General features: G+C 48.7%; 1 protein-coding gene across 1 annotated transcript in view; it reads right to left on the bottom strand.

Moving 5' to 3' along the window:
- hydin (HYDIN axonemal central pair apparatus protein) overlaps positions 1 to 24,940 on the bottom strand; it is a 1,604,351-nt gene that overhangs the window by 870,479 nt on the left and 708,932 nt on the right. The window contains exon 23 of the mRNA XM_072518656.1: positions 7,662 to 7,805. Coding sequence (XP_072374757.1) covers positions 7,662 to 7,805 — 144 coding nt within the window. The remainder of the gene's footprint in view (positions 1 to 7,661; positions 7,806 to 24,940) is intronic.

The following is a 24,940-nucleotide window of genomic DNA, read 5'->3' as shown; positions in this document are numbered from 1 at the left end:
GTTGTTAATATATACTGTATAATATGTATAGGTCGTTGCGACAGATAATTATATATTGGACTGTTAAATTATATTTTTGGAGAGTGTTACTTGTGATAAGGCAGTTGCCAATTAGGGTTAGTTTTCATTTTTGTTATTTATTATTTATTCATTTTTTGTTTATAAAATAGGTCATTGTTATTTGTGTTGTTATAATATTGTGTAAAGGATGCACAATGTACTGTATTGGTTGACCAAAAATTTTCAATAAAATATTTATTTAAAAAAAACTACATTCTGAGAATAAACCTTGCTTTGATTAAATTGTCCAGGAAGTCTGATGAATCATACTTGCAGCGAAGGCTTTTGTGCTCATCCAATCCAAATTCAACATTAAAGTTATAGGTCAGGTGAACTTCAGAATACACTTTGGAGTTTCTAAACGCTGGCCCATAAAAATAGTGAAACGTAATTAATTGATTGGAGAGTTCTAAAAAATTCATTCGATGGTTGTGGGCATCACTGGCAAGAGCAGCATTCATTATCCAACCCGAGTTGCCCTTGAGAAGTTGGTGATGAGCCACTTTCTTGAACTGCTGCAGTCCAAATGGTGTAGGCACACCCACAGTGCTGTAGGGAAGGTGTTTAGGGTTTTGACACAATGATGAGGAGAGCAGATATAGCTCCAAGTCAGGGTGATGTGTGACTTGGAGGTGGTGGTGCTCCCATGCATCTGCTTCTTGTTGTGATATGAGGAATGCTGCGGCATGTAACTCATCTTCTGACCCAACAAAGCCTGTCCACCATCTATCAGGCATAAGTCAGGAATGTGATGGAATATGCTCAACTTGGCTGGATGAGTTCAGCTCCAACAAGTTCGACACCATCCAGGACAAATCAGTCTTCTTGATTGGCTCCATTTGCAAACATTCAATCCCTCCACCACCAACACACAGTGGCAGACGTGTGTACCATCTACAGAGAATCTCACTGTCAGGGAACAGCGTGCTGCCTCCTGCAACCGAGGAACATGCGACTGGGAGGTGGGTGAATCCCACCCCACATCAGCACCCCAATACAGCTAGTATTTCATAGTATAGAAATTTCCGAGGGAATCCAGGTTTTGGTCAAAGAAAGCCCTGGCATCCTCTCCCCAGCCATTCTCTGTCTGATATCAGTTTTTGGGATTCAAAGTAGCTCCATCCTAACCAAGGTCCCCATGGAAACTGGCAGCAAAATCTGGGTGCCAGTGTATCCCAGTCCCAGCATTAAACTGGCATGAGTCTACCGCACTCCTGATAGAGTGTTGAACACTCTCAGAGTGTTGAAATGGAAAGGCCAAAGCTTCCAGCGTGACATTTGTGTGTCACATCATTACTGTACACAGTTTCTAGATTCAGACATGGTTAGTTTAAAATAACAGGTTGATTAAAGGTTAAAATCCCTGCTTGGAGTCTAGCTGATGACTGTAAATCAATCACCTGCTTTATAAATTCTGAACAATAGACTCTAAGGGTCCGCCAGGGACCCAGGTTCGATTCCCGGCTTGGGTCACTGTCTGTGCGGAGTCTGCACATTCTCCCCTTGTCTGCGTGTGTTTCCTCTGGGTGCTCCAGTCTCCTCCCAAGTCTGGAAAGACGTGCTTTTGAGGTGAATTGGACATTCTGAATTTTCCCTCAGTGTACCCGAACAGGTGCCGGACTGTGGCTAGGGGATTTTCACAGTAACTTCATTGCAGTGTTAATGTAAGCCTACTTGTGACACTATTAAAGATTATTATTAATTATTATTAACCACCGTGTTGTGCCTGCTGCAGATCTGAACACGCCAGTTAAATAGCGGGAAAGACCCAAATTGACTAGCTGGCTCTTGATGGTGAGTTCCGGACCACGCTCAAATATGGTGAGCATATCATTGACAACAATTTGCCTTAATTTCCATCTCATTAGTGAGATTGAAGTTGAATGTAACAGCCTCCCGGGAATTAACCGGTTCCCCAGCGGGAAGTCACGGGGGCATTGTTTAGTACTCCTTTTTAAAAACGTGAAGCTGGGACAATGGCTGCTGAGGGGAACTAAAGAAGTGATTAGCCAATTTCCATTTTACGGCATGCAGCTCAAGAACACTGGAGCTACTGCCCCAGTGCTCGGGTGAGGGGATAGTGGGGGACCACTCGGTGGGGTTGGGCTTGGTCAGGGGTCTGAAGCGTTCCAGGTCGGGGGGGCACCCCTGGCCCATGGGGAGGGGGGTTGGTGAAGGGATTATTGTCCGTGGGGACCTTCAAGCCATCTTTAAATATTGTGCAAACCCATAACAGACGAAATTATAGCTGCTACTTGTCTGTCCTACAGAGTCCTGCTCGTGGGTCTATGCTGAATGTCACTTTAATTCCTTTCGACAGTGAACAGCTTCAAACTTCACAGCTAAAGGCTATTGCTAATAAGGAATTGGCCTTATTAGTAGCGAGAGCTCCTCACAGCTGTAGGTTGTGTTTGCTGCTTGCTCCGGCTGGTGGCCGCAATGCCTGGATGCTGCTGTTGCTCTTTTCTTCCTTTTCTGTAGCCGGAAAGAAGGACATTTTTTCGAAGATACTTGGGTACGTATGAGTCCAGAAAGCAATCGGTTAGAAGCAAGAAGACTCTGCAGGACCTGGTGTGCGACATTGATCCAAACGGGCCACCTGATAACACCATTGAAGAACTGCTTTTGTAGATTGCTGATGTTTTTGTTACTGGTGTTGTGAATGCTGCATGTGACTGGCACATCACCGCGGGTTAAACACGCTGGAACCCGAGGATGTTCAACTGCACCTTGAGCTCCAGTGGAATATGTGAATTGCAGGATTTGGTTCTGGAGAAATTGGGCAGTGTGGAAGGGCCTGCACTGCTGCAGCTCCTGGACGGAGAATGGCAATGAAACATGGAACAAGTCATACATTGATGGACAGATCATTTCTACGACAAGGTTCTGGACATGATAACACATTTTCAGGCTTATCTTCCGTTTCTGTTGAGGAACCTGCTTGGAGTCTAGTTGATGAGTGTAATTCAGTCACCTCCTTTCTAAAATCTGAACTATAGACATTAGGGGTGCGATTTAACCATTACGTTGCAAGCGCTGCAGACCTGAGCACACCTGTTAAATAGCGGAAAAGGCCAAAATTGACCAATCGGCTCCTGATGGCGAGTTCCGGACCACGCTCAAATATGGCTAGCATATCACTGACAATAATTTGCCTTAATTTTCATCTCATTAGCAAGATTGAGGTTGAATGTAACAGCTTCCGAGGAATTAAGTAACACCCCAGTGGATATCACGCGGATGTCCGGGCAGCACGGTAGCATAGTGGTTAGCATAATTGCTTCACAGCTCCAGGGTCCCAGGTTCGATTCCCGGCTTGGGTCACTGTCTGTGCGGAGTCTGCACGTTCTCCCCGTGTGTGCGTGGGTTTCCTCCGGGTGCTCCGGTTTCCTCCCACAGTCTAAAGACGTGCAGGTTAGGTGGATTGGCCATGCTAAATTGCCCTTAGTGTCCAAAATTGGCCTTAGGGTTGGTTGAGGGGGGTTACTGGGTTATGGGGATAGGGTGGTGTGGGCCTCGGTAGGGTGCTCTTTCCAAGAGCCGGTGCAGACTCGATGGGCCAAATCTGCACTGTAAATTCTATGAAATTCTATGAAATGTCGTTTACTACTCCTTTATAAAACGTGAAGCTGGGGCAATGGCTGCTAAGGGGAACTGAGGAGGTGAGTAGCCAATTCCATTTTCCGGCATGTAGTTCCATGTGTTTATTTTTTTTGTGAAAATGAGCTGATGTAGCTTTGTATTGGCACCTACTGCCAGTGATGGAGATAGGGAAGGGGTGCTATCTCACTATTCTGCTGTGCTCGGTGTTGGTGTGACTTTCCGGTGTGTTGTTGCGCTACCCCTGAGCGACTTACCACTGATGCAAATCTACTGCTGGGAGCTGCAGGAGGGGTAGAGTGTGGTGGGGTTGATTTGGATGCTGTTGACTTCATTGTGCTGTTGACTGTTTAATGTTTAACGTGTATTTAGTGTTCTTTGTTGTATTTTTTGTTTTTGCATTGATATTCTGTAACAAAAAGGTGCCTGTGTCAGTATGGCACCATGGTTAATGGTTATTGGGATATGTGGGCTGTTAAGCTTTTATCTTTTTGTATAAAAGTATTGTTGACCGTTGACTGGAGACTGCTGCTGCTGCTTCCTCATTTTCTGTAGCCTGAAAGGATAATATTTCCTAAGATACCTGGAACCATGCTCAGTGGAGGTATGCTGGAAGTCAAGGATGTTCAACTGCACTTTAAAAAAGGCAAGGGGAGTCCAACAGGTAAACAAAAGACATCTATTTATAAGGACAACAATTTACATGAGGCCCAGTTCTACCTAACCAGGTCCTCTCTCTGCCTCAGTCGGTTCCTGACTGACCGACCTTTCATACAACATTGTTTTCAGCCCAGTAGTTAGTGGGGGAACTCATACTCTTCGAGCCACATGGGGGAAATAATCAACCCTGCCCCGGGTGTCCTGTGCCGGTTATCACATCAGCTTGAGCGCCAGTGGAATATGTGGATGCCAGAACTTGTTTCTGATGAGATTGGAGCATATGGGAGGGCCTGCACAGCTGCGGCTCATTGCGGAGGCCAGAGACCCGATGTAACGAGGCCTATGTTGCCACTCGTGGTGTATTTGAGTGGTGCACTGGACTGCTGAAAATGCGATTCTGATTCCTGGACCGCTCTGGTGGTGCAATGTGGTGCACCCCTGTGAGGGTCTCCAACTGTGCTGTGGTTGCACATCCTGGCACAACAGGTTGGCGACATGCTGGAGGAGGAGGGACATGCGGCCTTGTCTGAGGAGGCAGACAGGAGGTAATGGTGGATGAGTCCGGGGAGGACCTGCAGGAGGATCCGGAGGATGGAAGACAGGCGGCGGCAATGGTCCGGCATGCCCAGAGGACCAGGGAGGTCCTCATTCTCGCCCGCTTCTCATAGGACGAGGCTTTGGCTGTCTGCTATCTCCCCCCTCCCCCCATTCCCCTCCTTCTCCCTCCATTTCCCAACCCTCTCACTCCCCCCCACACCCCGCCACCCCGACTACCATGTTTTACCCTTCAAGGGTCTGTGTAACATCACCCCAGGGTTGGCCTCCAACGCTTCCACCTCCCTGACGGTGCCCGCATGGCCCTGAGGGTCTCCATAGAATGTAGGGGCAGCTGGAGTGAGCCCCAGAGGCTTCTGCATCATCTGGGTTTTCCAGTCTTGGCGGCTCCCATTGTCTGCACCATGGTGTTGGTGCCCTCAGCGATGTTCCTTAGTGACTAGGCCATGTCCACCTGCATCTAGGACAAATCCCTCAGTGGCTAGGTCAAGCTCTGGAGTACCCTAACAATATCCACCTGCCTCTGAGGCACGTCCCTCAGCGACTGAGACATGGGGCAAAATTCTCCGTAATCGGCGCGATGTCCGCCGACCCGCGCCAAAAAGGGCGCAAATCAGTCCGGCATCGCGCCGCCCCAAAGGTGCGGAATCCTCCGCATCTTGAGCGGCCGAGCCCTAACCTTGAGGGGCTAGGCCCGCGCCGGACTGATTTCCGCCCCGCCAGCTGGCGGGAAAGGCCTTTGATGCCCCGCCAGCTGGCGGAGACCATGGCGAAGGCGGAAGGAAAAGGGTGCCCCCATGGCACAGGCCTGCCCGTGTGCCCCGATTGTGGGCCAGGCCACCGTGGGGGCACTCTCCGGGGCCAGATCGCCCCGCGCCCCCCCCCCAGGACCCTGGAGCCCGCCCGCGCCACCTTGTCCCGCCGGTAATAGAGGTGGTTTAATCCACGCCGGCGGGACAGGCATTCCAGCAGCGGGACTTCAGCCCATCCGGGCCGGAGAATCGGCGGGGGGGGGGGGGCCCGCCAACCGGCGCGGCGCGCCCGCCCCCGCCAAATCTCCGGTGCCGGAGAATTCGGCAACCGGCGGGGGCGGGATTCACGCCAGCCCCCGGCGATTCTCCGACCCGGCGGGGGGTCGGAGAATCCCGCCCCTGATGGCAAGTCTCTCAGCCATGGTCGTCACAGACTGCTCCATGCCTTGGATACCACCAGTCAAAATGCTGACATTGTGCTCCAGGCTTTCCAGTACACTAGCCGTGTTGGCCTCAGTGTCAAGCATCGTCGGCATGGTTTCCTGCGTCCGTAACCTTTGGGACTCCTGCAATCGGTTATTCATTTGCTGGAATGTCACTGACACCCCCTCCTGAATCTCACGGTCGTGGCTTAGCATGTGCAGCAGCTCTGGGATAACCTTGCCCAGAGGCTTGGCATCTGACTACTACTCAGTGGAGTCCTGGAATCCAGCAGATCACCGACTGCTGACTCCTACCACCACCTGATGTGTGGTGCTCACCAAATTCTGCCTCAGACGTCTGTCCACTAATGTCGCCCACTGAGGTTCATGTCTCTCTGCTGGTGGAAGGTCAGGGCGATGCTGTGACGTCTCGCCGGTAGTCTCCTTGGACGTCTCCTCTGAGATGTTCTCTTGGGTGGAGTCGGATGCCCCAACCCGATCAGAAGGTGATCCTGTGAGAGCATGGGCAAATTGTCAGTGAGCGGGAAGGATCACTGTATCTGACATGAAGAACTCACTTGAGACATGTCATCTGGGTGAAGGGGCAGTGGATCCTCACCTTTGTGGTGCAGGCCAACCTCGCTGTCGGTGACGGCACTCCTCTCGGTCAACCCCGTAATCTCCAGGGTCTGTTTCTCATAGGGGGTGAGGAGTGGAATCTCTGGTACTCTGTCCCCCACCGTGGTCCTTTCCCATCTATTATGGGTTATCTTCTCCTAAAGCAACAAAGAGGGCTATGTGAGCCACGCACTTGATGGATCAGGGGGGATGTATGCCAGCTGGCATGTGTGGGTACCGCAACTAGACATATAAAGGTTGTGCTGGTGGGTGCCAGGGACTGCTGAGGAACAAGCATGAAGATCGGGTGTGGGTAGAATGCGAGATGTCAGCCAGTAATTTGTGTGGGGAGGGTTGAGAATTTATGGGGTGACCGGCAGAAATTATGTGGAGATGCCGGCATTGGACTGGGTGAGCACAGTAAGAAGTCTTACAACACCAGGTTAAAGTCCAACAGGTTTGTTTCGATGTCACTAGCTTTCGGAGCGCTGCTCCTTCCTCAGGTGAATGAAGAGGTATGTTCCAGAAACATATATATAGACAGATTCAAAGATGCCAGACAATGCTTGGAATGCGAGCATTAGCAGGTGATTAAATCTTTACAGATCCAGAGATGGGGTAACCCCAGGTTAAAGAGGTGTGAATTGTGTCAAGCCAGGACAGTTGGTAGGATTTCGCAGGCCAGATGGCGGGGGGGTGAATGTAATGCGACATGAATCCCAGGTCCCGGTTGAGGCCGCACTCATGTGTGCGGAACATCAAGAAACACCCCGCCAATCGCGCCCAGAATGATACTTAGAAATTTGTCCATTAAATCACACCCTAGAACTAATAATCATGCCAAAGCATCCAGTAATAAAGGCACAAACTATCTAAGCACCTGAGTTTGTTTCGTGCTTATTCATTCACCTTTTTAAACAGTTTAAACATTTCCCCCATGAGGTACAGTGACCTTAAAAAGTACACTTGAAAGTGAACTGCAATTTCCTTCTACCTTTGAAATGATTGTTGATCTATCCTCCCGGTTCTCTACAATATTGAATGGTCCTTCAAGCTTCAGGATCAACGTCAGTGGCAATGGAGAGATGTTCTTCAACACAAAAGGCTGATACTGAGGTTTCAGCACATCATGCATGGCCTGCAGGGATCAAGAGACAGAGTCAGTGTTTTGGAATACAAACTGCCATGACACACTTGCAATTAAAAGGCTTGCTGACCTATATTGCTCCCATTAAAGCCTCGATTTTGAGCTTCTCTTCCTTGTTCTCAAACCCCTCTGTGACCTTGCCCCTCCCTATCTCTGTACTCTCCTGTAATCCCTACAATTCTCCAAGATATCTGTGTCCCTCAACTCTGGCCTCTTGAGCATCACTGATTTCAACCATTCTGTGCATTATGTAGAATGTCTAGTATATAAAGGGCTAATCTAATATCATAATTGACCACGAGATGGAGCTTGGAACAGACCGATCAAAAGGACTGACTCTCAGGCTTCTTGGAGAGTGTAAGAGAGAGTGGGAAAGAATGCAGGAGAGAATGCAGAGTACAGTTTAAGACAGAGTGCATGAGACAAGTATTAGCATAGTGTAGATTGTAGTTTAATAGATTAGTGCTTGCTGTAGGTGTAAGTGGTCGGGCTGTATGTTAAGTGGTGTAATAAATGTTATTGAAATTAGCTTGTGTGGTCTTTGTGAACACTACGACATCTATCCTGAGTATAGAAAACACAAAGAACACCACATATTCCATCAATGGCAGATACGTCTGTAGTAGGTAAGTTGCTAAAAGGTATTCTGAGAGACAGGATCTACAAGCATTTAGAGAGGCAAGGACTGATTCGGGGCAGTCAGCATGGCTTTGTGCGTGGAAAATCATGTCTCACAAATTTGATTGAGTTTTTTGAGGGGGTGACCAAGAAGGTAGATGAGGGCAGTGCAGTAGACGTTGTCTACATGGACTTTAGCAAAGCCTTTGACAAGGTACCGCATGGTAGGTTGTTGCAGAAGGTTAAAGCTCACGGGATCCAGGGTGAGGTTGCCAATTGGATTCAAAATTGGCTGGACGACAGAAGACAGAGGGTGGTTGTAGAGGGTTGTTTTTCAACCTGGAGGCGTGTGACCAGTGGTGTGCCTCAGGGATCGGTGCTGGGTCCACTGTTATTTGTGATTTATATTAATGATTTGGATGAGAACTTAGGAGGCATGGTTAGTAAGTTTGCAGATGACACCAAGATTAGTGGCACAGTGGATAGTGAAGAAGGTTATCTAGGATTGCAACGGGATCTTGATCAATTAGGCCAGTGGGCCGACGAATGGCAGATGGAGTTTAATTTAGATAAATGTGAGGTGATGCATTTTGGCAGATCGAATCAGGCCAGGACCTACTCAGTTAATGGTATGGCGTTGGGGAGAGTTATAGAACAAAGAGATCTAGGAGTACAGGTTCATAGCTCCTTGAAGGTGGAGTCACAGGTGGACAGGGTGGTGAAGAAGGCATTCGGCATGCTTGGTTTCATTGGTCAGAACATTGAATACAGGAGTTGGGACGTCTTGTTGAAGTTGTACAAGACATTGGTACGGCCACACTTGGAATACTGTGTGCAGTTCTGGTCACCCTATTATAGAAAGGATATTATTAAACTAGAAAGAATGCAGAAAAGATTTACTAGGATGTTACCGAGACTTGATGGTTCGAGTTATAAGGAGAGGCTGGATAGACTGGGACTTTTTTCCATGGAGCGTAGGAGGCTTAGGGGTGATCTTATAGAGGTCTATAAAATAATGAGGGGCATAGATAAGGTAGATAGTCAACATATTTTCCCAAAGGTAGGGGAGTCTAAAACTAGAGGGCATAGGTTTAAGGTGAGAGGGGAGAGATTCAGAAGGGCCCAGAGGGGCAATTTCTTCACTCAGAGGGTAGTGAGTGTCTGGAATGTGCTGCCAGAGGTAGTAGTAGAGGCGGGTACAATTGTGTCTTTTAAAAAGCATTTAGATAGTTACATGGGTAAGATGGGTATAGAGGGTTATGGGCCAAGTGCGGGCAACTGGGACTAGCTTAATGGTAAAAACTGGGCGGCATGGACTGGTTGGGCCGAAGGGCCTGTTTCCATGCTGTAAACTTCTATGATTCTATGATTCTACTGTGGTCCCAAGCTCTTGAATTTCTCCTAAACTTCTCTACTTCTCCATATCCCATTTATACGTTAAGTTGCTCTTTAAAACCTAACCCTTTTATCAAACTTCTGGTCACCTGTCAAACATCCCTGCATAGAGCAATGTCAAGTTTTGTTTGTTAACATTCCTGTAAACATATTGGAACATTTTACTATGCCAAAGATGCTATATAAATTAAATTGCTGCTATTGTTGAGATGATTTCAAAAATATTAGCTTTAATTATATATTTTGCATCCTTTATCATTTGGACTTCTGTCAAAACATACACCAATTCAATCTCTTTTTCCAATTCAATCCAGGATGTTGCCTGGTTTAGAGGGCATTAGATATGAAGAAAGGTTGGATAAACCTAGTTTGTTCCCATTGGAACGATGGAGATTGAAGGGCGACCTGATAGAAGTCTACAAAATTATGAGGGACATGGACAGAGTGGATAGTCTGAAGCTTTTTCTTCGGGTGGAAGAGTCAAATACTAGGGGACATACGTTTATGGTGCGAGGGGCAAAGTTTAGAGGAGATGTGCGAGGGAAGTTCTTGCACAGAGGCTGATGGGTGCCTGGAATTTACTGCCGGAGGAGGTGGTGGAAGCAGGTTAAATAGTGACATTTAAGGGACGTCTTGACAAATACATGAATAGGATGGGAATAGAGGGATACGGATCCCAGAAGTGTAGAAGGTTCAGGTTAGACGGGCAGCATGGTTGGCGAAGGCTTGGAGGGCCTGTGCTGTACTTTTCTTTGTTCTTTGTTGACATGTGTCAAGTTTGCCGCTATGAACACCCCAGAAAATGTGGTTTAGCTTTGCTCTGAATTGCTTACATTTTTCCATTGGTCTTTATAGTGAGAATCCAAAGACCTGGGGCTGGATTCTCCACCCCGCCATGCCACATTTCTGTTTACCCCACAGGCGGGATGCTCCATTATGCCAGCTAGTTAATGGTCTTTCCCATTGTGAGGCAGCCCCACGCCACCGGGAAACCCTGAGCTGCCGGCAAAATGGAGCTTCCCATCGACGGAGAATCCAGCCCCTGGATCCAACCCACTATCTTACAATAATAATCTTTATTAATGTTACAAGTAGACTTACATTAACACTGCAATGAAGTTACTGTGAAAATCCCCTAGTCGCCACATTACGGCGCCTGTTATGGTACACAGAGGGAGAATTCAGAATGTCCAAATCACCTAACAAGCATGTTTTTCGGGACTTGTGGGAGGAAACCGGAGCACCGGGAGGAAACCCACGCAGACATGTGGAGAACATGTAGACTCTGCACAGACAGTGACCCAAGCCGGGAAGCGAACCTGGGCCCAACCCTGTAAAGCAACAGTGCTAATCAATGTGCTACCGTGCCGCCCCCAGCATCACCCTCCAGCATAGTAATTTGAAAAATCCAGCGATATATATTTTCTTGCTAATGGTAAGAACAAAAGTTCAATGGTCACAGACGATGCTCAAACTCAATTATTTAAATTCATCAGAGAGATACTGCAGAGGTGACAAAAGGAAAAACGTCAGGCATCTTTATTCCCTACATTCTTCCAACTCCCTTGTACACCGAAGTTGAGCTGCAGCAGCCCAGTGGTGGGAAGTATTGGGAGAATGCTAACATGAAGCCAGATTGCATCACTCCTCATTGTCCCCTTATGGTCACTTCAATAGTTTCCCATTTAAGGAAAAGCCCATAAGAGGCTATTACAGCTAAAGTACAGAATCTAAAGAATATCATCTCCTGACACCTCTTTGAATCTTTAAGAATCCATAGTGCAAGCAAAAGATTGACGACACAGTACACCTCACACTCAGCCAGAAGCAAACTGTCAATGAAAACAATTCACACAACATGATGGGATGTCTGTGCTATTTTTCACTGTTCGATAAGGCTGTAATTGGAATAGATTCAGATACAGGATTTCGGTCATAAAGGTAAAATAATTATGAAATGTGAAGTTCAATAAAAATACAGTTAAGTTACTTCAAATTTTGATAAGCAAAGGACAAGTTGAATTCCAAGGTCATGATTGCTCGAGAAGCAGCTTGCTGAAGAACACAATTTGGACTCTATTCAAAATTAGTTTGGGGACATCACAAGATCTCTAAAACGAGCAATGATCTTAAACAGGAGGACAGCCAGGGGCACAAAAATTGAATCAGCTAAAATATACATGCTCACCCCAACTGAGCAAAAAGCAGCATGTGGCAGGAAAAGGGCTGATAAATAACATCTGACATGGGAAGGTAGTAGGAGCAATGGTTGGTTGGAGGGCAAACGTCTGTCCACTTCGCCAGCAAAGCAATATAGACTGGCTGATTGCAGAGATTTTCAATGACAACTTTGTTGATGTGGCAGCTTTGACTGAACAGTTTCTCACAGAACATAGATGGGTTTTGAAAAAAATAACGCTTTTACAGCTATGCAGAAGATTAATATTTGCTCTTATCTTCAAATTTGCAACAAAGTCATGAGTCAACCTCTCTAAACCATTCCAGCCCAATCAGGAGGGAACACTCTGGAGATCTACCACACTATTCAATGCAGGGTCAGAACATGGGTTTCACATTCAAGTCCCCATATGCTAAGTTCCTCATCTCTCTAAACACTTGTGCCAGAGGGAAACCCAACAGCACCACAATCTTTGCAGGTGAATGGAGCTCCGATTACGCAGTTCAAGAAAAATCTGACGCAGAAATAGATCATTCGGCCCCTGCCTGTCAGCAACGAGCTACATCAACAAAAATCAGAGGAAACATCTGCAACAGGACACTATTATTTTGTTTCAATATTTTTGTAATCACAGAGTGGCTATTTTCCACCCGTTATTTTTTGCTATACTAACATGTTTTATTTGTTTGACTTTTGGATAAATAACCACCATTTTCTCAGGATAATGGGCATAATAACAGTGAATTGATTTAACAAAGTTGTGCATTGCTGATGGCCTAGATGTCAGAAGCATTTTATTGCAGTGTTTGGTATTTATATTTCTCCATGCTGATTAATAATTAATTTGATACCGAGAACTCCACCTCTTGTTATTAATCTCTTCATTGTGCACTATTTCCTCAACCTCTTGCAGTCAATAACAGATTGGTGAAGAGCTAGACTATTTAGGTATGAAATCAGGAATCACTTTATCACACAAAGGCTGGTGGAAACGTATAATTCTTTCACCAGAAGATTGTGGAAAATGGGACAATTGAAATTTTCAGTGCTGAAATAGACAGCTGTTCACTCAAGTGATATGGATGAAAGACAGGTAGGTACAATTGGTACAGCTCAATCTTCATCTAATTGACTGGCGGAAAGGGTTCAAGGAGCTGATTTATTTTGTAATTTATTTTACGAGATGTGGGCGGAACGGACTAGGCCAGCATTTATTGCCCATCCCTAAACTCCCTTGAGAAGGTAGAGGTGAAATGCTTTCTTGAACCACTTCAATCCATGTAATGTGGGTACATCCACAGTGCTGCCAGGGAAGGAGTTGCAGAATTTTGACCCAGTGACAATGAAGGAACAGTGATATTGGGGCAATTTTGCCCACACCCAATTTTAGGGGGGTGCGAAGAACAGCACAAGAGTTCCCAAACGCCTCCCACCAATGGCGCTCAGGTGATTTCAGCCCCAGGGGCATGATCATGCCTGGGCACTATCCCCTGGAACTGCATACGCACTGGCCCTGGTGTTATGTACTGGTGCTTGGCCAGTAGGAATCATGCACTGGAGAACATCTAGTTCTTTGACTAGTTAAATGTTTATTACAAATAAATATGTGAGTTAGATAACTACCAATTATAATAAATTATCCAAGAGCTACTACAAATCTGACTATCCACTATGATGACCATCTCCAGACTCCCCGAGGTAACAGAATCATGTGGTTGTTCTCTACTGCCATCTGCTAGTTGACGGTCGTATACATGACTTTTTACATGATTGCTTCTGCATATCATCACATCCCCTTTCCTTTGGAAATGTATAATGTTCACATACATTATTTCTTTTTAAAAAAAAATATTTTAATGAGATATTTGAAATGTTTTTATAACAGTGACATAAACAATGACATCAACATGGTAAAATAAACCTTTCCCCCCAGCCCAATCTTCACGCACCTCAACCATAAAACAACAATCCCCCCCCCCCGCCCCCCTTGGAATATTGCATCTGCTGACATTTTAATTTTCCCCGAGAAAGTCGATGAATTGCTGCCACCTCCACCTCCGGGTGAACCCTAACATTGACCCTCTTAAGGCTAACTTTATTTTCTCGAGACTGAGAAACCCAGCCATGTCACTAACCCAGGTCTCGACACTCAGGGGCTTCGAGTCATCCACATGAACAAGATCCGTCTCCGGGCAACCAGGGAGGCAAAGGCCAAGACGTCAGCCTCTTTTGCACCCTGGACTCCCAGATCTTCCGACACTCCAAAGATCGCCAGCTCCGGACTCGTCACCACCCGTGTTTTTAGCACCGTGGACATTGCCTTAGCAAAATCCTGCCAAAACACTCTGAGTTTTGGGCATGCCGAAAACATGTGGACATGATTTGCTGGGCTTCCCGCACACCTCACACACCTATCTTCTACCCCGAAAAACCTGCTCATCCTAGCCGCTGTCATGTGTGCCAGGTGGACTACCTTAAATTGTATCAGGCTAAGCCTGGCATAATGAGGATGTATTAACCCTCCCACAGACCCGCCTCTTTCTCTCCTCCTAGCTCGTCCTCCCACTTGCCCTTAAGGTCCTCCATCAGGGTTTCCTCAGCCTCCGAAAGCTCCTGGTAGATATCCGATACCTTCCCCTCTCCCACCCAGGTACTGGAAACTACTCTATCCTGTATCCCCTGTGGCGGCAGTAGCGGAAACGCCGGCACCTGTTTTCTCAGGAAGTCTCACAGCTGCAAATACCTAAAACCATTACCTGCTGGCAATTTGAATTTATCCACCAAAGCTTTCAAGCTGGGAAAGCTCCCGTCTATAAATAGATCCCCCATCCTTCTAATTCCTGCCCTCTGCCAACTCCGGAACCCGCCATCTAGCCTACCCGGTACAAACCTTTGGTTATTATAAATCGGGGTCCAAATCACTGCTCCCTCCTCTCTCTTATATCTCCTCCATTGCCCCCAGATCCTCAAGAGCCGCCACTACCACCGGACTTGTGGAGTATCGGGCCGGCGAGTACGGCAGAGGTGCCGTTACCAGTGCCCCCAAACTGGTGTCTTTACATGACGCCGCCTCCATCCGGCCTATATGACCCGCATTGCTCCAGATCCTTCTTCCGTTTCAGGATCAATGAAATCGAGGCCTGCAACATTGTTGGGTGGAGGACTCCCTTCTCTCTTGCTTCATTAAATGTCCTCACCAGCAATGGGCTCAATATCTCTGAAAACTTCTCATAGAATTCCACCGGGTAGCCGTCAGGCCCCAGGGGCCTTGCCCGACTACATGCCCTCCAGCCCCTTGATTATTTCCTCAATCTCAATTGGGGCTACCAGCCCTTCCACGAGGTCCTCCTCAAGAACCTCAATTGATCCAAAAACTGCCTCATCCCCTCCACCCCAGCCGGGGGTTCCGACTCATATAATTTACTATAGAAGTCCTTAAACACCTCGTTTACCCCCGATTGGTCCAGGACAGTATTACCGTCTCCACTTTTTACTTTACCTATCTCCCTATCCGCCTCTCTTTTCCTGAGCTGGTGCGCTAACATTCTGCTTGCCTTTTCCCTGTACTCATAGACCACCCCCCTTGCCTTCCTCAACTGTTCCACCGCTTTCCCTGTGGTCAACAGCCCAAATTCCGCCTGTAGCCTCCGCCACTCCCTCAGTAGCCCCACATCCAGGGCTTCCGAGTATCTCCTGTCTACCTGGAGTAGCTCCTCAACTAACCTGTCCCTCTCAGCCCATTCCACCTTTTCTCTGTGGGCCCGTATCGAGATTAATTCCCCTCTGACTACTGCATTCAAAGCTTCCCAGACCGTCGCTGCAGAGACCCCTCCCCCATCATTTGCTTCCAGGTAGTTCTGGATGGGCTTGTTAACCCGCCCACAGGTCACTTTGTCCGCTAGCAACCCCACATCCAGTCTCCACACTAACCCGTAGATCCACCCAGTGCAGGGCATGATCCAACACTGCGATTGCAGAGTACTCAGTATCCACCACCTTTGGTATTAGCGCCCTGCTCAGAACAAAAAAGTCGATGCGAGAGTATACCTTGTGGACATGTGAGAAAAAGGAAAACTCCTTCGTCCTCGGCCGTGCAAACCTCCATGGGTCTACTCCCCCCATCTGTTCCATAAAACCCTTCAATTCCTTTGCCGCAGCCGGCCTCCTCCCTGTCCTGGATTTTGACCGGTCCACTTCCGGATCAATGACTGTATTGAAGTCCCCTCCCATGATCAGGTTATGTGCCTCTAAGTCTGGGATCTTACCTAACACCCGCCTCATAAATTCCACGTCGTCCCAATTCGGAGCATATATGTTCACAAGTACCACTCGCACCCCCTCCAGCTTCCCACTCACCATAATGTACCTACCCCCTTGTCTGACACGATTCTCCCTGCCTCGAATGCCAATCATTTGCTGATCAAGATCACTACCCCCCTGGTCTTTGAGTCCAGTCCTGAGTGGAACACTTGGCTGACCCACCCCTTCCTCAATCTCGTCTGGTCTGTAACCTTTAGGTGTGTCTCTTGTAGCATTGCCACGTCCGCTTTCAGCCCCCTCAAATGCGCAAACACGCGAGCCGTCTTGGCTGGCCCATTCAGTCCTCTAACGTTCCATGTGATCAGCCTGGACGGGGGGCTTCCAACCCCCCTCTGCCGACTTGCCATCACCCTATTTAGGCCAGTCTCGAGCTTGCGCCCTCCGCTTCCTCGAGTCCCCACTCGAGCAGTCGTCGTTCCCGACCTCCCATTTGTCCCCTAGTAACAGTTCCTGCCCTGTCAGCAAAGCAGCTCCCCCCCCCACTTCCCTCCTAGCAACAACACTAGAAACCCAATCCCCCAAGTCAAGCTCCAGCTTAACACCTGCTCACCCCCACTGCACTTCCAAGAGTCAGCTGACCCATGCTGACTCGGTAGCTCCCGCCCTGGCACCAAGCAATCTGTCTCCCGATTGTTCTCTCCCCTCTCCCCCCAGATGATTAAACATTTTAAAAGCATCACATTCACCAGTAAACAAACATCAGAAAAAAAGTGAAGAAACAGCCACTTCAGAAAAATATTCACCCAAAAAGCAGAACCAAATTCAAAGCCCATCCCCCCCCACAACCAGCTCCCTGCAAGACAAAGCAACCTTTAACCATCCAAACAGCCCATTATTTCACATAGCGCAACTTAAATTTATACAATCCAGCCAACAAATCGCCGCCACAGTCCTTCTCCAAGGCTTCAGTGTCTTTTAATTCGCCTCCAGCTTTATTTCTTTCAATAAAAGTCCATACCTCGCCTGGTGTTTCAAAGTAGAAGTCCCGTTCGTCATGTGTGACCTACAGATGGGCTGGATACAGCATCCCAAACTTCACCCCCTTCTTAAAGAGGGTCGTTTTTGCCCGATTGAACCCAGCTCGTCTCTTGGCCAAATCCGCTCTCAGGTCCTGAGAATTGCGGAACTCACAGTTCTCCCACGTGCTGCTCTATTCTTTCTTGGCCCACAGCAAAACATGTTCCTTATCCATGAAACGGTGAAAACGTACCACCATGGCCTTCGGCGGCTCGTTCACTCGGGGCTTCCTCGCGAGGGCTCTGTGTGCTCTGTCCAATTCCAGGGGCCGAGGTCTGTCAAATAAGCCCTCGCCTCCGATACCTCACTGCCTTCAGGGAGGCCAACAATTCTGAGATTCTGCCTCCGGACTTATTCTCCAGGTCCTCCAGCTTCTCCTGTGTTCTTTTCTGGCGGTTGTTCATCATCCCCACCTTGTTTTCCAGCACGGTTATGTATTCCTTGTGCTCGGACAACTTTTGTTCCACCTCCTGGATCGCTCTTCCTTGGGTTTCCTGATTCTGAACCACTTGGTCAGTCAAATCGTTAATTGGGTCCAGCGTGTCCTTCTTCAGCTTGGCGAAGCAATCCTCGAAAAACCTCAGCAACTGATCCGTCAACCACTGTGTCGTCTCCCCACGGCCCTGCTACCCCGCCGTGCTGTCCCGTGTTACCAGCTCTACTTGCATTCCCTTATAGGACTTTGTCTTCTCACACGGCCACTTCTGGTCCAATTCTCCATATACCGGAGGGGGATTTCTCCTTACTGTCTCACTCTTCACCGATTTATCCCATTAAATCCGGAAAAAAACAGGGAAAAAAGGTCCAAAATTCCGTTACAGGTGGGAGCTATCAACGGACCGACTCCTCCATGGCCGCCACCAGAAGTCCCACATATTATTTCAATTGACTATACATTACACATGATATGCATACAGCTTTTGATTATTTATATGTTTACAGTTTTTGTGAGGGCCACGAAGAATCCAGCACGAGTTTTAAGGATACAAAGTAATAACATTTATTTACAATAACATATATATATAACAGCAGCAGCAACTTCCCTTGCTGCACACTCCTTCCTGCCGTTTCCAAACTGGCCAGCTTTATTTATACTTGGAGTTTACTAATGGTTTCTCCGCCCCCCTCATTGGGGAAGCTCATACTCCCACGGGATTGTGGGATTGTCATTAGTCCCCAGCCAATGGTAAGTAGGCAGGTTATAACATCCCTCCCCCCACAAAGTCCAAGGAATCCACCGAAGACCCTGGCGAAGGAGGGCGTCGGACCCGTTTTGCCGCAAGCCGGACACCATTTGCACGCGGCGCTGGATCAGGCGGCGTGTAACGAGACGGAGACCGGCGCTTCCGTGATGAACGGCGCAACGGTTGTACATCCACAGCCCGTGGACCCGAGGATTCCCCCTCTGATGCATCCTGTGTCTCCATCTCGGAGTCAGAGTCTGCTGCCTCCGTCATGTCAGCGTCTCTATCTCCATTCGGTTCTGTAACGACTTGCGCAGGCTTCGAGTGAGGCACCAGTGGAAGATTGTGAGGACTACCTTCCCTTCTCTCCGGTCTCTGCGGCTGTAGAAATGAGCTCCGGGGGCGGGGAATCGTTTGAGGGGATAGTCTTCTGGACCGAACGTGGTCTACATGTTTGCGCTGGAGACGACCCTGGGCTTGCACCTGGTAAGATATAGGGCCCATTTGGTGAAAGATTACACCAGGAACCCACTGGGCACCACCAGCAAAATTCCGAACGAACACTGGGTCACCGGGCGCAAACTGCCGAATCGGCTGATGCCGAGAAAATCCCTGTCCCTGCCGTTCTTGTGTGCGGCGTACTTTTGCGCCAATGTCCGGGAAAACCATACTAAGGTGGGTGCGAAGTCTCCGGCCCATTAGGAGTTCTGCGGGAGCTACCCCAGTCACCGCATGGGGGGTGGTCCTATACGTAAACAAAAAGCGAGCCAGTCTCGTGTCCATTGATCCGGAAGACTGCTTCTTTAGGCCTCTTTTGAATGTCTGCACTGCGCGCTCTGCCAACCCATTTGAAGCCGGGTGGTAAGGGGCAGTGCAGATATGGCGTATGCCATCCATCTTCGTGAACCTCGAAAACTCCTCACTCGTGAATGGAGTGCCGTTATCCGTGACCAGCACCTCGGGGAGGCCATGCGTACTAAATGACAAACGCATCTTTTCAATTGTTGCGCAGGACGTTGTCCCCTGCATCTTATGCACCTCTAGCCATTTAGACTGGGCGTCAATTAATAGAAGGAACATGGATCCTTGAAAAGGGCCTGCGAAATCTGCATGCAAGCGTGCCCAAGGCCGCCCTGGCCATTCCCAGTGATGTAGGGGCACGGCCAGCGGAAGCTTCTGATGCTCCTGGCAGATGGAGCAGTTTTGGGCCACCTTCTCAATGTCGGTGTCGAGGCCTGGCCACCAGACATAACTACGGGCCAACATTTTCATTTTGGTCACACCTGGATGCCCATTGTGCAAGTCTGTTAGTATCAGCTCCTGGCCTTTTTCCGGGACAATCACACGTGTCCCCCACAAGAGGATGCCGTCTTCCACGCTGAATTCTGACAGCTTGGAGGAAAATGCCCGCAACTCGCCTGGGAGCTGTCTATGCTGCCCACCATACAGGACTATGTGCCGAACCTTTGACAGGACTGGCTCCGTCTGGGTCCACTCACGGATCTGTGATGCCGTGACAGGCAAGGTGTCCATAAAATTTAGGGTTGCAACCACCTCACCGGTCGTGGGGGTCGACATGGGACCGGTCGATAAAGGCAATCAGCTCAGTGCGTCGGCATTTGCTATCTGCGTACCTGGTTTGTGCTCCAGAGAATACTCGTATGCAGCAAGCAACAAAGCCCAGCGCTGGATCCGTGCGGAAGCAATGAGCGGCATTGGCTTATCCCCTCTGAAAAGTCCCAGCAGAGGCTTATGATCAGTCACGTTAGTGAAATGGTGGCCATACACATACTGGTGGAAGCGTTTCACCGCAAAAACCACTGCCAGGCCCTCCTTCTCGATCTGCGCGTACTTTTTCTCCGCTGCAGTCAATGTGTGGGAGGCGAAAGCTATCGGTCGCTCGGCCCCGTTCTCCATCTTGTGGGACAGGACGGCCCCAATACCATACGGGGATGCATCACATGTGACGAGCAAAGGCTTTCCAGGATCATAGTGGGTTAGTCACCAAGACAATGACAATTGTTGCTTTACCCGCCGGAAAGCGGTTTCTTGCGGCTGACCCCAAACCCAGGTGTGATTTTTCTTTAGCAGAAGGTGCAAAGGGGCCAGCGTAGTTGCCAGATTGGGGAGGAACTTCCCGTAATAGCTTACGAGACCGAGAAAAGAACAAAGATGCGAAGTGTCAGTCGGGGCTGGGGCCTGTTGAATTATACGCACCTTCTCTGCGACGGGGTGGAAACCTTCGCGGTCTACCCGATAACCTAGGTAGACTACCTCCTTTGCCTGAAATACGCACTTTGTGTGACGTAAACGGACTCCAGCCTCCGAAAAGCGTCTAAGGACAGCCTCCAGATTTTCCAAATGTTCCTGCTCCGACATCCCTGTAATCAAAACGTCATCCAAGTAGACAGCAACACGGGGTAAAACTCTCAAAATGCCCTCCATTACACGTTGAAAAATAGCGCAGGCAGAGGATACTCCAAAGGGCAACTGGGAAAATTCATACAGGCCCCGGTGTGTATTAATCGTTACATATGGTTGGGAGGCAGGGTGCAGCTCCAACTGCAGGTAGGCGTGACTCATATCTAATTTTGTGAACGAGGGTCCACCTGCAAGCTTCGCGTAGAGATCCTCTATGCGAGGCATTGGATATCGGTCGCGTCGGGAAGCCGTATTCACTGTAAGTTTATAGTCGCCACACAAGCGAACTGTGGCATCTGGCTTCATTACAGGTACAATTGGTGCTGCCCAGTCAGCAAAACGGACGGGCCTGATAATACCCAAACTCTCCAAACGAGTGAGCTTCTACCTTCTCGAGCAAGGCGTAAGGCACCGGGCGCACCTGGAAATAGCGCGGCGTGGCTCCTGGTTCGACTTGGATACGGGCTACGGCCCCTTTTATTTTCCCCAAACCAGGCTGGAATACATCTGGGTATCGTCCTCGCACCTCAGTCAACCCTTCAGAAACTGTTTGGAGGATGTGCTGCCATTGCAACCGCAAATGGCGCAACCAGTCCCGATCCAACAGGCTGGGCCCATGGCCGCGCACCACGATAAGTGGGAAACGCCCCTCCTGGCGTCCATAAACAACAGGGGTCATTGTAGTTCCTGCAATGTCCAGTGGTTCCCCCGTGTAGGTGGCCAACCTGGCCTGTGAGTCGGTTAATGTAAGGGTCTGTATACCCTGCTTGATGTGGTCGAATGTCCTCTGGGCGATCACGGAGATCGCTGCGCCAGTGTCCAACTCCATCTCAAGCGGGTGGCCATTGACCCGTACTGTCACCTTAATGGGGGCCACACGGGGAGCTGCCACACAATGCAGCTGCAGGCAGGCGTCCTCCGTCTCCACGTCCTCAGGAGTAGTCGCCGCAGGTTCATCCACATGGAAGGTACGGCCCCTGGGCTGGGCCCAGTTACGGCCCCTGGGCTGGTCCCAGTTTCGGTTGGAACGACGGCGCCTCTAGCGCCCCCAGGACCGCTGTCCGCGACGGGGTCGGCGCCTACAAGTCTGACACGGACATGGCTCCTCATCCATTGGTTCTGGAGAAGGCTCCCTTCGGGGAGGAATGTCCGACGACCACTGGCGTCGGTCCGGACGTTGCCTCGCCCAAGGTACCGCAGGAGTGCGGGGGGACGTTTTCGGACGGAAGGGGTTGCGCCCCAAGGCATGCACTTCCATTCCCTGTAGCTCCTGCACTCCTCGTTCTGCGCTCTCTCGGGACAATACTATTTGAATGGCCTGTTGAAAAGTCAATGTTGGCTCAGCTAACAACTTTCTCTGGGTGGCCGCATTGTTAATACCGCAAACCAAATGGTCGTGTAACATTTCTGACAAGGTCTCACCATAGTCACAGTACTCCACAATCCTGCGTAGCCTGGATAGAAAATCGGCAAGAGATTCTCCAGGGGTCCTCTCAACGGTATTAAACCGGTAACGCTGGACTATCGTGGCCGGGGTTGGGTTAAAATGTTGCCCCACTATATTCACAAGTTCATCAAACGTTTTGGTGTCCGGCACAGCTGGGAACGTAAGGCTCCTAATCACCCCAAACGTATGCGGGCCGCAGGCGGTGAGCAATATGACCACCTTGCGCTCGTTTTCGGTGATATTGTTTGCCCGGAAATAGTAACGCATCCGTTGTGTGTACTGGTTCCAGCTTTCCAGCGCAGCATCAAAAACATCCAAACGTCCGTACAGAGGCATGGTATAATAGAAAACAACTTCCAACCTGTATCCAACAAAAATCCAGGGAGGTGGCTTCAGCAGTGTAGACAGCTATTCACTTTAATCTTCGTCGCCAGTTTTGTGAGGGCCACGAAGAATCCAGCACGAGTTTTAAGGATACAAAGTAATAACATTTATTTACAATAACATATATATATATAACAGCAGCAGCAACTTCCCTTGCTGCACACTCCTTCCTGCCGTTTCCAAACTGGCCAGCTTTATTTATACTTGGAGTTTACTAATGGTTTCTCCGCCCCCCTCATTGGAGAAGCTCATACTCCCACAGGATTGTGGGATTGTCATTAGTCCCCAGCCAATGGTAAGTAGGCAGGTTCTAACAACAGTCCACCACAAATTTAATCTGTCTGGCTTTCTTCTGTGTCTTGTCGACCTTCTGAGCACTGGTTAAACTTGTGAGTTTGTTTGATAGTCAGCTGTTGTTGAAGATGGTTCCTGCTGTGTTTCTGTGTTCAGTACACTTTCAGCTTGTTCTGTATCTGTATGCTGAGGTAGCATTTGTCCTTAAATTACTTTCAATGTCATCCTGCGATCCTAAAAAAAAAGGCTTGCTGAACCTTCAGCAATGCTCCCCTATTTCTTCTTAGAACTGTCCCGTCTATGATGATGATATGTGATTGAGGACACTTACTATACCTTTCCATTAGGATCTTCTACCCTGACGGTATCATTCTGTGCTAATGGTTGCAAATTTCTTGTGGATTTGTCATAATACCTCTTCTGCCTCAGTGAAAACAGCGCGGGAGGTGAGTGAGCCGGGACAGTGAAAACAGCGCGAGAGGAGAGAGAGCCGGGAGAGTGAAAACAGCGCGGGAGCTGAGTGAGCCGGGACAGTGAAAACAGTGCGGGAGATTTAAAAAGCGCGGGAGCTGCGAGTCGGAGCGGAGATTTTAAAAGATCGCGGCCTAGTTTCGGGAGCCGTTCGGAGGAGGAGGAGCAGTCTCTGTCAGGGAGAGAAGCTGAGAACATCTAAGACACTCAGAGGGTAAGAAGGTAAGTAAGTGATTTTTACTCATTTTTACTTTTATACCTTTTTCAAATTGTGTGTGTCGGGGGGAAACTGAAGTGACATCACAGAAAAGCTGTGGCCTGAGTGGCTGGTTGGGAATCTACACTAAATTAAAAAAATTAAGCATTGGTAACTAATTAAACATAATTACTTAATTATAATTCAGAGGGATATCTAAGCCAGAGATCGGAGAGTACTATATTTAGCTGTCGCATTTCTATTAGAAATCTAGTGCTAGGAAACAGATAGTTAACAGTAAGTTTGAAATTTTTAAAAAAATATTTTTTTTTAAAAAAAATTTAAATTTTAATTTTAATTAATTGACGCAATGACAGTTAGAGGGGTGCAGTGCTCTGACTGTGAGATGTGGCAGGTCCGGGAGGCTTCCAGCGTCCCGGATGGCTTCATCTGCAGAAAGTGCACCCAACTGGAGCTCCTCACAGACCGCATGGTTCGGTTGGAGCAGCAATTGGATGCACTTAGGAGCATGCAGGTGGCGGAAAGCGTCATAGATCGCAGTTATGTAAATGTGGTCACACCCAAGGTGCAGGCAGAGAAATGGGTGACCACCAGAAAGGGCAGGCAGTCAGTGCAGGAATCCCCTGTGGTTGTCCCCCTCTCGAACAGGTATACCCCTTTGGATACTGTCGGGGGGGATAGCCTATCAGGGGAAAACAGCAGCAGCCAGAGCAGTGGCACCACGGCTGGCTCTGATGTTCAGAAGGGAGGGTCAAAGCGCAGAACAGTAATAGTAATAGGGGACTCTATAGTCAGGGGCACAGATAGGCACTTCTGTGGACGCGAAAGAGACTCCAGGATGGTATGTTGCCTCCCTGGTGCCAGGGTCCAGGATGTCTCCGAACGGGTAGAGGGCATCCAGAAGGGGGAGGGCAAACAGGCAGAGGTCGTTGTACATATTGGTACTAACGACATAGGCAGGAAGGGGCATGAGGTCCTGCAGCAGGAGTTCAGGGAGCTAGGCAGAAAGTTAAAAGACAGGACCTCGAGGGTTGTAATCACGGGATTACTCCCTGTGCCACGTGCCAGTGAGGCTAGAAATAGGAAGATAGAGCAGCTAAACACGTGGCTAAACAGCTGGTGTAGGAGGGAGGGTTTCCATTATCTGGACCACTGGGAGCTCTTCCGGGGCAGGTGTGA

The sequence above is a fragment of the Scyliorhinus torazame genome, chromosome 10 (assembly GCF_047496885.1).
Source record: "Scyliorhinus torazame isolate Kashiwa2021f chromosome 10, sScyTor2.1, whole genome shotgun sequence".
NCBI classification, from domain to species: domain Eukaryota; kingdom Metazoa; phylum Chordata; class Chondrichthyes; order Carcharhiniformes; family Scyliorhinidae; genus Scyliorhinus; species Scyliorhinus torazame.
This window is presented reverse-complemented; position numbering and strand designations above follow the sequence as displayed.